Source organism: Podarcis liolepis (genome assembly GCF_965112155.1).
Source record: "Podarcis liolepis genome assembly, chromosome: 7".
Taxonomy (NCBI): Eukaryota; Metazoa; Chordata; class Lepidosauria; order Squamata; family Lacertidae; genus Podarcis; species Podarcis liolepis.
The window spans coordinates 83788473-83802823 of NC_139561.1; the positions used below are offsets into that span (position 1 = coordinate 83788473).

General features: G+C 42.7%; 1 protein-coding gene across 1 annotated transcript; it reads right to left on the minus strand.

Annotated features, from left to right (window-relative positions):
• Positions 1–5829: 5829 nt before the first annotated feature.
• Positions 5830–14351, minus strand: LOC310710484 (cell adhesion molecule CEACAM16-like). Its single transcript, XM_083511361.1, has 4 exons — positions 14022–14351; positions 11610–11981; positions 8063–8094; positions 5830–6134 (listed from the first exon to the last, which is right to left on the minus strand). The coding sequence occupies exons 2-4, from the start codon at positions 11914–11916 to the stop codon at positions 6015–6017; spliced, it is 459 nt and encodes a 152-aa protein (XP_083367487.1). The 5' UTR covers positions 11917–11981; positions 14022–14351; the 3' UTR covers positions 5830–6014.

A 14351-nucleotide genomic window follows, 5' to 3' on the forward strand; every position in this document is an offset into this window, starting at 1 on the left:
GTCTTCCAATACTTTGCGATGAGTATTCTTGCCGCTGTTGTAGCATACATAAAAAAAGTTCTATCCTTCTTTGTCACCAATTGGCCGACAATGCCCAGAAGAAAGGCCTCTGGCTTTTTGGGAAAGGTACATTTAAGTACCTTTTTCATTTCATTATAGATCATTTCCCAGAAGGCCTTAATCTTCGGGCAAGTCCACCAAAGGTGATAAAAGGTACCTTCAGTCTCTTTACACTTCCAACATTTATTATCAGGCAAATGATAGATTTTTGCCAGCTTGACTGGGGTCATGTACCACCTGTATACCATTTTCATAATGTTTTCCTTTAAGGCATTACATGCCGTAAATTTAATACCGGTGTTCCATAACCATTCCCAGTCAGCTGACATGATGTTATGTCCAACATCCTGAGCCCACTTAATCATAGCAGATTTTACTGTTTCATCCTGTGTGTTCCATTTCAACAGCAAGTTATACATTCTAGATAAAATCTTAGTATTGGGTTCTAACAGTTCAGTTTCTAATTTTGATTTTTCCACCTGGAAACCAATTTTCCTGTCCTGTTTAAAAAATTCCATTATTTGACGATATTGAAACCAGTTTCCAACTTTATGCTTCAATTTCTCCTGACTTTGTAGTCTGAACTTGTCTCCATCCTGTTCTAAGATTTCCCAATACTTCGGCCATCCGGCCTCCGTATTGAGTCTCTTCACTGCTTTGGCCTCCACTGGTGACACCCATCTAGGGGTTTTATTTTCCAATATATCTTTGTATCTTATCCAAACATTAATCAATGCTTTCCTAACAATGTGATTTTTAAAAGCGCTGTTTACTTTATCATACCAAAGATATGCATGCCAACCAAAAGCATTGTTAAAACCTTCCAGATCCAAGATATCAGTGTTCTCGAGGAGCATCCATTCTTTCAGCCAGCAGAAAGCTGCTGCCTCGTAGTACAATTTTAAGTCCGGCAGGGCAAAACCCCCTCTTTCTTTGGCATCTGTTAATATTTTGAATTTAATTCTGGGCTTTTTGCCCTGCCAGACAAATTTCGAAATATCTTTCTGCCACCTCTTGAAACATTCCATCTTGTCGAGAATCTGCAAGGTCTGAAACAGAAAAAGCATTCTAGGCAATACATTCATTTTAATCACAGCGATTCGGCCTAGCATTGACAGTTTCAAATTTGACCATATTTCTAGATCTTTTTTAATTTCTGACCAACATTTTTCATAATTGTCCTTGTACAAATTCAGATTTTTAGATGTTAAATAAACCCCTAGGTATTTCACCTTCTTTACCACAATCAAACCTGTTTCCTCTTGAAATTTCTCCTTTTCCATATCTGTTAAGTTTTTCCCTAAAACTTTAGTTTTTTGCTTGTTCAACTTAAATCCAGCTACCTGGCCAAACTGTTGTATTATTTCTAAAACCTTTTTTGTACTAGTGTTTGGCTCTTGCAAAGTCAATACCAGGTCATCTGCGAACGCTCTTAACTTGTAATGTTTAGCTCCGACCTGCACACCTTTAACCTGCTGGTCATTTCTTATCATGTTCAGCAACACCTCCAGAACTGAAATAAAAAGTAATGGGGAAATCGGGCACCCCTGTCGTGTTCCTTTTTCTATCTTGAGTTCCTCCGTCATAACATTATTTACAATCAGTTTAGCTTTTTGTTCAGAATATATTGCAGCCATACCATTCTCAAAACCCTGGCCTACCCCCATCCCATGAAGATTCTTTCTCATAAAACTCCAAGAAATGTTGTCAAAGGCCTTCTCCGCGTCCACAAAAATCAGTACTGCTTTAGTGTTTATATTCACCTCTAGCTTTTCCAGAATGTCTATTACATTCCTTACATTGTCTGCCAGGTGTCTTTTGGGGAGAAAACCTGCTTGGTCCTTATGAATCTTCTCCATCAATACTCTTTTAAATCTTTTTGCCAAAATGTCTGCAAAAATTTTGTAATCCACATTGAGGAGTGATATTGGGCGGTAGTTCTTAAGTTGGGTCTTTTCAGTCTCTGACTTTGGTATGAGTGAAATATATGCCTCTTGCCACGATTCAGGGGCCCTTTTTCCCTCAAGGATCTCGTTGCACACTTCTCTTAGTGGTTGAGTTAGCCATTCCTTCAACGATTTGTAGTATCTGGAAGTCAATCCATCTGGTCCCGGAGATTTGCCCAATTGCATGTTCTGAATAGCAGCCTCTATCTCTTGTTCTGAGATTCTCTGGTTCAAGTCCATCTTACTTTGATGAGAGATGTTTTGTAATCCATATTTTCCCAGGAATTTGTCTATATCTTCTTCATTTTGGGGGCCTTGAGTGTAAAGCTTTTTAAAATAACTTACGAAGCAGTTTCTAATTTCATTAGGTTTAGATATATTCTTTCCATCCACCTCCAGGCTTGTAACTGTATTTAGTTTCTGCCTTTTCTTCAATTGCCATGCCAAGAGTTTACCACATTTATTTGCTGATTCAAAAGTCTTTTGCTTCATTTGCTTTATCTTCCATTCAATCTCTTGGTTCATCAATTCCATATATTGTGTTTGATATAACTTGATCTCTCTTAAGATGTCCTGAGATTTTGGTTTTGTTCTTAATTTTCTCTCTCCTTCCTTTATCATTTCCAATAGCTTCTCTTTTTTCTCGTTTTGTTTTTTCCTCTTTATTGAATTTTGTTGAATCAAGAATCCTCTCATGACCGCTTTACTTGCATCCCAGATCACTCTTTTCTCCACGTCGGTCCTCATATTTATTTCGAAATAATCTTTTAAAGTCTTTTGGGCCTTCATAAGAATCTCCTTGTCCCGAAAGAGGGTGTCATTCATTCTCCATCTGAATTGACCAGTTGTTGTAAGTTTCATCTCCATCTTCACGGCGTTATGGTCGGAGCAAGTTTTTGGGCAGATTTCCACTTTCTTAATCTTTGGAGCCATTCCACTAGTAACCCAAATTTGATCAATTCTGGTCCAGGTCGTCATTGCTTGGGAGAAGAAGGTTCCCTCTCTCTCCAGAGGGTTCCTTGTTCTCCATATGTCTATCAAGTCCATATTTTCTGTCATTTCAAAAAAAGTCTTAGGGAGTCTCCCTTCTTTACTAACTGTTAGTCTTTGTGCCTTGTCCATGTTGGTGGAGACCACACCATTCATGTCTCCCATGATTATCATATTGTAATCCAAATAGTCAGAAAGAGTTTCATGAAGTCTCTTAAAGAAGTCAGATTTGCCTTCATTTGGCGCATAAATTCCAACCACTAAAAATTTTTCTCCTTGAATTTGTATTTCCACTGCCAGATATCTCCCTTGTTCATCCTTAAATATCATTTTTGGAGCCCATTTTTCCTTAACATATATTACAACTCCTCTCTTCTTGACTTTGTCTGATGAGATAAATTCTTGTCCTAGCCTTTTATTTATAAGTAGTCTCCTGTGGGCTCTGGTTATGTGAGTTTCTTGTAAACATATCAAGTCCAATTGTTCTCTATTCAGTATGTGAAATACTTGTCTTCTCCTCAAAGGCACATTGAGTCCATTACAATTCCAACTAAGGAATTGCAGAGCCATCTTGTTATTTTTCTAAGGCTCCTCCAACAGCTCCAAGTTGTTGCTCTTCTTCTGATGGTGGTGGTTTTTGTCCAGTCGAGAGATTCAGGATCTCCAGTGCTCTCCTCTGTTCTCCAAGTACGTCCACAATCCCCTTCTGTAGCTCCTCCTGATATCTTGCCAAAAATTTTTCTTTATCTTGAATTGTCTTTATTTTTACCTTCTTTAACTTGTAGTCAAATGACAGTCCTTGTGGGAACTCCCACCTGAAACGGATGGAATTTTTCTTTAGCAAAAGAGCTAAGTCCTTGTAGAAGTTTCTTAAATCCAAAATATGTTTTGGGATGTCTTTGAAGAACTGTGCAGTTGAATTTCCAATTTGCAAGGCCTTTTCAAAGTGTAGTCTTAATATTTTGTCTCTTTCCTCCTTGGATCTGAATGTAATCAAACAGTCTCTCGGGGTCTTTCTGTCTTGCTTTTTTCCCAATCTAAAAGCAGTCGTAATTTTGAATTCGTCTTCCTCAAGGTCCCAGCAGTCCACAAACTCCCGTGTCAGATATTCCACAAGGTTGTCTCTTTCGTTCTCCGGGATCAGTCTTAATTTTAAGTTTCTCTCTTTCCTCTGTAAGTCCCACAAGGCCAAAGTTGAGTCATGCTCATAGACCTTCTTGGCAATCGGCTCTAATTTCTCCTGTGTCTCTCCCGCCGTAGCCTTGGCATCTTCCGCAATTTGACGCGTAGTGGCATTTTCCTCCACCAGTTTATTTATAGATTCTGTATTCTGGTTTAATCTTACTGAAATTTCTGCTAATTTTAGTGTGTTCTCTGAGGTCTGTTTTGTTAAAGACTCCAAAGTTTGGTTGATCTTAAGCAGCGCATCTGTCACAGCTTCCATAGAGACGGCTGTCCCTTTATCTTGTCCTGTTGTTCCTGCTGCTCCAGTTGTTGGGCCTGAAATTGATCCTCTTTTCTTTGCCTGTTGTTGCTGCAGCTGTTGTTGTTGCTGATGGTGCTTGGTCTTAGCTCTTGTGACTATCTCTTCTTGTGGGCCACTCATGTCAAGGTCACTTCCCACGGGAATTTTCTCCCTTGGAAAGTTCCACTGTCAAGCTGTGGCAAACTTTACTTTATCCTCTAGAGGGAGCAAATCAAAATGGCCATAGAACAATGTTCCAAGTACAAAAAACAGGGGAGATTGTCCAGAATACAAAACAAGAGCTTAACACAGTCCAAATCAATATTGCTAGAAAGCTTGTAGCTTTAAGCTGCCACAGTTATCCAGTTTGTATTATTTCTTCTTATACTACAGAGTAGCCAGACACTGTGGGAACTTTGTATCAAGATATCACTTTACAGGGAAAAGTCAGTTCAGTGTGCTAAAAAAAAAAGGCAGACCGTTTCATGCTTTCAGATGGGTGAGACGGCAGAGATTTTTAACTTCCAATAGATCATGCAATTATTAGTCCAATTCACCTCCCCTCTGCCCTGCTAGCTGGAGGGGAGATCAAAGGTCCAAATGTCCGGTTTAGCTGATTAAAGAGCTGGTTTAAATGGATGCAAGTTTAGAGCTCCGTTGCTTTCACTTTCATGCAGTCGGGGGGAGGCAGACTTCCTTTGTTTAGATCTCCCCCGTTTTTAGTTCAAATTTTAAAGTTTAGAGGGTCCCAGTTATTTTTCAAGTCTTACTCACGGGAATTCAGTCCGAATTTTCTTTTCAGGAAGGAATCGGCGCTCTCCGCTAATGGCGACGCGGCTTCACTTCGCAGGCTGGGTAGCGACTCTCAGCACCGCGCTCGCTCCCGGTGTCGCTTTCACGGTACCGGGGGGCGCAAAGGTGCCCACCGAGTCTCCTTGTTCTCAGGCTTCAGCGCCTGGGATTTTAGGGGTCCCCCGCTTGCCGTAGCAGGTAAGACCCGAACTTGCGAAGCAGTCCTTCCCCGGAGCTCGGGGCTAGGACCGCCATTAAGCGCTGGCACCGACCGGAAGTCGGCCTAGGATAGCAGACTTATATGCCCTGCACCCTCAAATAAGCTTTTGGCCACCTCATATCATCTACTGCTATGAGCAGGTGACTGTCTCCTTAAGATCCCATTATCTCTGATCAAGACTGTTGTCTTTGAGCAATGCTCTCTTCGTACACAATGAGCCTAGGTCAGGAGCCGGCATTTTTTTTTTTAGCTGCGGGCTGGTCCACTGTCCCTCAGACCTTGTGGTGGGCCAGAGAAGTGGCACTGGGGGGGGGGCGGAGCTGGAAGAAGAGGCGAGGGGGGCAAAAACCACTTGGTCCCACTGCTAAAACTTTTTATTACACCAGGTGACTGTGTGCCTATGTGGGAGAATTCTACATTCTTCTCTTCAGACAAGGCAACCACTTTTTTCATCACACTTCCCCAAAACAATCCAGGCAAAGGAGGTGAGTCACAGGAGATGTTTGCACTGAGAAGAGCACCGGGGGAGAATTATCCCTGATCATTTCTTCTTGATTCCTGAGCATATTATGTTGCTTTCCAAAGGCCAGACGGCCGCTGGCTCTGGCTGAGGAGGGTGGTTGCCCTTGAAGGCTAGTGTTGAATATTGTATGTCTTCACCCTGCAAGATATCATAAGAAGGAGTCAGTAGGACCAAGAGGAAGTTCAAAGGCATTGTGGTATCGGGGGCTGTAAAGGGGCAGACCTTTTGAGTGTTTATTGCAAGGCCGTTCCCTGGATTTCTAGCTTTCGTTGAATTTTTCAAAAGCAAACACGATGACACAACAGAGCTCACAACTTTCTACTTGCAGGGTTATAAGGGAAAGCATGCAATCAATAATCAATCTGTTATCCAGGAAACATCAAACTTGATCCCACCTTACAGTAATCCAGCCAGCGAGTGTAAAGGTGTCAGGATAACAGCCAAGCTCTAGATCCTTCCTTTTAAATATATGTTTAAATTTCACTTAAAAAACACAACAAACACATAAACTCAACAAATTCATAGGTACATAGTATTATCGAATACATATATACTTCACACAACATCAATATTAGGAATACCAGCATTGGTATTCATAATATTGGTATTCATAATATTCAAATCAATTGGTATTGATTTAACATTTCCCCCCGGTACTTCTTTATCAATTTTGTCAATGGTTCAGCACACAAAAAATGCAAAGGTGAAAGGGTTGGGGGGGGGCTCTGCTTCCTCAAAAATGATTTCAAATATTTATATTTGTTTGTTTATATATAAAACTGTGCATGGGTCTTCAGCAACAGCTTTGATATATTCCAAGAAAGGAACACCAGTATTTAATTTATCCAACAGGGAGTATGAATAATTACTTTCTATCCAATCAAAAGCTTTTTCAGCATCTAAGAAAACCAAAGCTATTTCTATGGCATCCATGGGTCTGGATGCCTATACATTAAAATAACCTTAACCTTTTTGTGTACATTGGAGCAAGAATTCTGAAATCTTGGTTTAATGATGATATTGGTCTATAAGATTAGGGTAATGTCGGATATTTGTCTTTCCTATGAATTAAGGTTATTTTTTCATCTTTCCAAGATTCTTATATTACCTTAGTTAGCTTACAATAGTTAAACAGCTTAATTTTAACAGTACTGCTATCTGAAAATGTTTTTTATAAAATTATGCAGGTAAACCATCAAAGCCTGGTGAATTGTTGGTTTTAAGAGCTCTTATAACATTTTGTATTTCTTGGGGATTATTCTCTATATAGAGTATTTGTCTGTCCTCAGTAAATGCTGCAAGTTTTATTCCAAATAACATGTGTGTCTTTATCCTGGGGTTGCATCAACTTATATAGATTGGAAAATTGCTTTCCAAAGGTGGCCCACACTTTGAAGTTTGTTTATAAGTGACTTCAAAGGAACCTCCTTGCAAATGAAATTCATAGTCATTGTTGTCATGTGATTGACAGGTTGGTGACCTAGCCTACCTGGCAAACTTGGCCCAGGGGGTTCATGGGGATAAAGATCTGGACTGCTAGGCTGAAGAGGTTCTCCACTCCTGCTCTTACTTCCTTTGCAGGAAGAAAGACATTCTCTGCTGCAACTCAACCCCTCTCCCGCTTCTAGACTTTGAATCAGAATGCTGAAGTCTGCATATATTAGGTACTGCCATTGTTTTATCCTTACCAGTGTGGGTTTGTATTCTGTTCCTACCGATACACTGAAGCACTGGTCTGAAATTACAAAGAGAGAAAGTCACGGACCTGGAACGTACAACAGACAGAACCCAGGCCCAGCAGAACCAACCAGGACACACTGAGAGGGGCGGATGTCAAGTAGAGGGGTGATCCAGCCTACATGTCAAAGTTGGCCCACAGGACTCATGGAAATAAGGATCTGGCTCGCTGGGTTGAAAAAGTTCCTAATCCATGTCCTACTTCCTTCTGAGGAAGGAAGACCTTCACTTTGCTCTGCTTTGGCTCAAACCCCCTCCCCTTCCCTTCCTACTCCTTTCTAGAGATTGGAGTCTGAATACATTAGGAATCATATGTGTATCATTCTTACCATGGTGGGTTTCGTGTCAGCGACGCCTGGCTCTGAAATGACAGAAACAGGACAGAAGGAGCATTAGGGAACAGAGAGAGATCCAGGAGAATAAGCCCACCAGAGCCAAGCAGGAGGCACTCAAAACCCACAACCCTCTGCTCCTTTTGAACCCTCTGCTCAAAAGGCTGAGACCACGGAAGGAACAACTCCTACTAGATTAGCGGAAGCAGGCATGGCGAGTGGCCTGAGATGGGTTAGGGGTGCAAAGAAAATGCCTTGCTAGGATTTCCTCTAGATATTGGGAGCTCCCCAAATGGCAAAAAAAATACCTTTAAGGAAGGTTTCCTCAATCAGGTGTCCTCCAGACATTTATTGAGTCTGACAGCATCTGGAAGGTCACAATTTAGCTACCCCTCATGAGCCTAGGGCTTGCCGATCGGAAGGTCGGCGGTTCAAATCCCCATGATGGGGTGAGCTCCCGTTGCACGGTCCCTGCTCCTGCCAACCTAGCAGTTCGAAAGCACGTCAAAAAGTGCAAGTAGATAAACAGGTACCACTCTGGCAGGAAGGTAAGCGGTGTTTCTGTGCACTGCTCTGGTTTCGCCAGAAGTGGCTTAGTCATGCTGGCCACATGACCCGGAAAAACTGTCTGTGGAGAAACATCGGCTCCCTCGGCCAGTAAAGTGAGATGAGCGCCGCAACCCCAGAGTCATTCACGACTGGACTTAACTGCCAGGGGTCCTTTACCTTTACCTTTTAGAATTGAAAAGTCAACCCAATATGTACAGTTTCTAACCAATTTTGGAGGGGTGCTTGATGTGGTCATCTACTCATTGCAAATGTTTGTGTACCAGAATCATCAGGTTTAACAGAGGATAGGCCTACAGTGCCTTTGGTGGATTATCAAGAAAAGGTAACCTCAGCTGCTGCAAAGTGAGAGCCAGTGTGGTGTAGTGGTTAAGAGCGGTAGACTCGTAATCTGGGGAACCGGGCAGGACACCAGTGAAGAAGGAAAAGAAGAGTTTGGATTTGATATCCCGCTTTATCACTACCCGAAGGAGTCTCAAAGCGGCTAACATTCTCCTTTCCCTTCCTCCCCCACAACAAACACTCTGTGAGGTGAGTGGGGCTGAGAGACTTCAGAGAAGTGTGACTAGCCCAAGTTTCACCCAGCAGCTGCATGTGGAGGAGCGGAGACGCGAACCCGGTTCCCCAGATTACGAGACTACCGCTCTTAACCACTACACCACATTGGCTCACCACAGTGAGACAGCCTCAAACCCTCAGCTTGAGCAGAGAGACCACTCAAAGCAGTTAAGCAGAGCAGGAACTTCCCGGAGAACTGGGGGGAGATGGCAAATTCAGGGGGACCCTGATTCAAGGGGACCAGGACGGCAGACTTACGCTGGGTGAAACCTGGGGTACAGGAACAACACCAGACTTCCCATGGCCACGATTCCAATCATACAACCTAGGATGATTCCCAAAATTGATGCTTGGGGATGGGAGTCAGCCTTCTCTACACCTGCAAGACGGGAGAGAAAAGTGCTGTGAGCTTTGGAAAGTATGTGTCCATGATTTTCCTTCCCCAGTTGATCACATGAGTATGGGGCAATTTTCTTTTTTTCCTCTTTTTTTAAATTGCTTTATTGAGATTAAAAAGATGTAACAAACATACAAGTTAAATAATAATAATAATAATAATAATAATAATATTAATAATAATTGGAAAAAGGAAAGATAATCGTGCTATTTGTTACATCATATCGCTCTACATTCCACTTAAGTATTCAACAACGTCTCGCCACCCCATCGTGTATTTACCGCTTAATCTCTCTAGCACACTATTAACATTCATTTTCTTTTCTTTTCTTTGCTTTTGTCAATTATCAATATTGTATTCGCTTGTTAGTCAACATACCACAGAATTCATTTGAGTCCTCCCACTGGCATTATGTTATTACAGTAATTTATAAGGTATTTTTTTTGTACATATCCCATCTCTTAATAAAAGTTTGCCCTGTAGAACCTCTCAGTTTTACTGTCATTTTTGCCAATTTGGCGTACTCCAACAACTTACTTTGCCACTCCAGTTTTCTTGGAATTTTCTCTCCTTTCTAGTTTGATGCAATTAATATTCTTGCAGCTACAATTTCATACAAGAATAATTCTCTCGCATTTTTAGGTATATCTGGGCCAAGTATCCCTAAGAGAAACACCTCCAGTTTTTAAAATAAAGGATAGGATACCTTAATCATTTTTTAAAGCTCATTATAGATTACATTCCAAAATTCCTTTATTTTCTTGCATGTCCTCCACATGTGTAACATTGAGTATAGGGCAATTTTCAGTGAAACCTGCTCTTCTGGACATCAACCTAATGTTGCCAGTTATTTGATTCAGAACAGCCTTGATGAATAGCTAAAGGTCCCCCCCCCGGCAATGTGGTGTAGTGGTACCTCTGATTGTGAATGGGATCCATTCTGGAGGCCCGTTCACAATGTGAAAAGCCCGCAACCTGAAGCGCCGTATCTGCGCGGCGCGATTTGGCACTTGTGCGCATGTGCGAAGCGCGATTTAGCCCTACTGCGCATGCACGAGGGATGAAACCCGGAAGTAACCCTTTCCAGTACATCCGGGTCGCCGTGGGACGCAACCTGAAAAAATGTAACATGAAGCAAATGTAACATGAGGTATGACTGTATGTGGTAAAAAGAGTATCATCAGAATCTTTCTTGCCTGCTCTGACTACTGTTAAAGGCAGTAGGAAAAAGGGAAAAAGGTGAAAACTTTGCCCCAAGCTTGTCTGTGGCCTTGCTGTAGTGAAGCACCTCAAACTTTCTCTTCACATCCCTCCACGAATGCAGTTGGAGGGTGACCTCCGTGGACAAATATACCTGTGTGCACTGCACATTCTGGCTTTCCTGCACACGAGAGAATTCCATGCCGTTCTGATTAATCTACAGTATTTCTATCCCGTTCCTCATTGGATTTTTTCAACCCCAGAACAGGGAGCAAAGCGATAAAAATAAAATGGGTAAAACAACAATATAGCAGAAATTACAAAATCGTATCAACAGGACCAGTAACCGACTAAGCAACTCTACCCGAAGGTTAACAAGCAAGATCGCAACGGCATTAATTAACGTTCCCAGTTGATGGAATATGAGCCTCAAGGTCAGCAGGGCTGCCAGGTAGTGACATGCAGATGGATTTGTTGGGCTCCCTCATCACTCTTCTCCATGCATATTCCTGCATTGCAACGAGTTGCGCTAGATGTCCCTTGGGGTCCCTTCCAACTCTGCAATTCTATGATTTGTTTAAAAAAACAATTTTTATTACAGATTTCCGTGAATTACAAAAGAACGTGCGATGTCTCTCTTTCTGTGTGTGTTTCAGATTATAAAGTCAATTCTGTGATTACTATTTCCGTTACCACTATTTACCCACCCTGGGCCCTTAGTTCCCAGGGCAGGCTATAACATTAAAACACACAATATTAGAAACAGTTTAAAATAACTTACAGTAATAGAAGTAAGGCGGATCCTAAAAGTAGACACCATACCTAAGACATTTAAGAGTATAAATCCTATCACCGTTCCTGAAGATACTTTAGCAGTCAATGTATAGAGTCCAGAGTCATTTAGCCATAAATCCCTGATGTTAAGGGAGCTGTCTAGGCCCCCAGACTCCCGCTCAGTGAATGAAGGTCCATTATTCTGTATTCTAGATGGTACTAGTATATAAGTAAAGATTCGACTATTCTCCTCAATTTCCCCTCGGTACCAGATGAAGGTGTTAAGGTTCCCCACATCAAGGTCTACAGGTGTGAAGGTGACACTGCCTCCTTCTTCTGGGTGTTCTGGGACCATTTTGATGACTGTCTCCTTCTCTCCCTTGGTTTGAGTCAAGAGGAAGCAGGAACTCAGGATGGAGGCTGTAAAGGGGAGAGAGCGAAGAGGAGACGTCACTTCAAACAAAAGTCCTAGTTTCAGCACAGTTCTGTTCTCTTTCAGAGATCCACGGATGGCCCCAAAGTCTCTTTCACTGCATCAAAGAGACCTCAACAACTGCAATACACATAGAGACGGAATTGTTGAGCAGTCAAAGAAAAACATTGTCGAAAACGTATAAATTATTACTAGAGTGGCACAGAAAGGATGAGGAGGTAAAAAGTGTTATGATTAAGTGGGCCCAAGATTTGGGACATAACATTGGTTTTGAAAAATGGGAAAAAATGTGGACAAAAACAATTAAATTCACAGCATGTATGTCACTCAAAGAAAATGTAACAAAGGTGATGTACCGTTGGTATATAACACCAGCCAAACTCGCTAAAATGTATAGAAATCAGGATAAAAATTGTTGGAAATGCAAGGAGAAGGAGGGGAATTTCTATCATATGTGGTGGACGTGTACCATGGTGAAAGCCTATTGGGATATAATTTATAATGAATTAAAAAAGATTTTGAAATATAACTTTAATAAAAAATAAAGAGATGTTCTTGTTAGGTTTAATTGGAGATGAAATCCCCCCAAAAGATGTAAACCTGTTTAAGTATGCCACAATGGCCGTAAGGATACTTTTGGCTCAGAAATGGAAATCACAGGAGAGCGCAACAGTGGAAGAATGGAGGAGTAAGATGGTGGAATACACGGAGTTAGCAAAGCTGATGGGGAAGATCCGGAATCAGCGTGACGAACCGTTTCAAAAGGACTGGAGCAAATTTATAGTATATTTGAAAGAACAATGTAAACATTTGAAAACGTTTGTAGTTTGAGTTGAAATGTTTTGTAAAGAGAATATAAGGAACTGATTTACATTTAAAGAGGTGAATTAAAAAACAAGAGAGAAGGTAAAAAAGTTGTTATGGAAACGCTAAGAATAAAGTAAATATGTATGGAAGTCAGAAAAAGGGGCGGGAGGAAGTTGATGCTCGAATAGAGCGAGGTTTGAGTTTTTTGAAATATGTATGGAAATTGTGATTATGATAAAACTGAAAATGCAATAAAAATTAATTTAAAAAATACAACACACCACACAACTGCAATACACACATTCTTGAATGTACAAGTAAGAGTGGAAGAAACAAAAAAATGTCCTAAGTTTTCGTATGCAGGGTCTTCACCCCTTTGCCCACTCCTCCCACATTCTGAAGTTGGGTAGCCAAGGAATTGGTACCCCACCTCACCACCCACTGCGAAAACACAGGGCTGTGTGAGTGTCAGCCACAGCTGATGAACCAGCGATGCCATCTCAGCTGAAGGAACGAAGATGGTGCCTTTGCTGCACGCTGCAATGTTCTTTGCCACGACTGGCAGATGCAAACCCCCACACCGGAAACAATTAGGCAAAATAAGGAGCCCCAGGCAAAGGCTCTCAGCCTGCGCAGAATTCAGCCTCTCTGAGTGGAGAATTTCAACTGTCGGGAGTATTCAATTCTCTATGCTATGGTCACCCTCCTGCATAACATTCTTCTGATACAAAACTGAGTGACAGCAGAAATGAAGTCCAAAGGGAGATAGCAGCGTGCTCAAGGGAAACCCTGATCCAAAAGCTGCCAATAGCCATAGGTGCCAACTCCCTGGGGTCTTGGGTGCCCAAGCACCCACAAAATTCCCCATGAAGGGGCAAGGCACCCACAAATTTCGGTGCCAGGCCATGTAAGCTGCATGGCATCTGCGGCCCCGGGCACCCATGGGCACCAAGTTGGCACTTCTGCCAATAGCCATGGGGTGGCGGAGAGTCAAGTACTTACTTCTCCTACCCACCTCCACCAAACCATGTCTGCAAGCTGCTGGAAGGGGCGATTTTGATCAGAGGAACAACGCGAGCAGGCATAAAGTGAAATAAGTCTCTATGCTTCCGCAGCCCCCCTGATCCCTCTGCCCCCCGCTCTTCGTTTTAAAAAGTGCTGGGAGCTTCGCAGCACGAAATCATAACCATATCCATCAGTTTGGTCCCGATCCTGCTCACCTGCGAGGAGCGCCGCGCGCCAGCAGTTCCTCCATCCCGGGGGTCTCCAAGGCTGGGCCGGACGCACGTCCAACCTGCCTATGGCGGGGCTTCGCTTCGTGGTGGGGGCCTCTTCGTTTGCCCGCTTGCGGGCAGCCCAGAGCTGATCCTGCCCGGCCCTGCCTTCCTCGGGGGCCGGGCTTCCATCCACCGCGAGCCGACTCAGCCGGCTGGCTCCTTCCCTGCGTCCTTGGCAAGGTCGGGGACCCGCTGCGTTGTCGCCAATGCGCGGACGTCGGGGGCAAGGGCTAAGTGGGCTCTGCCCAGAACCAGACCGAGGAGCGCGAAGCC

Coding starts and splice junctions, on each gene's coding strand:
- LOC310710484 (XM_083511361.1), bottom strand. CDS start 11,916: ATGGTCCCAGAACACCCAGAAGAAGGAGGCAGTGTCACCTTCACACCT. Junction 8,095..11,609: donor TATACTCTTAAATGTCTTAG/GTATGGTGTCTA, acceptor CTGTCATTTCAG/AGCCAGGCGTCGCTGACACG. Junction 6,135..8,062: donor CTGACACGAAACCCACCATG/GTAAGAATGATA, acceptor GATATCTTGCAG/GGTGAAGACATACAATATTC.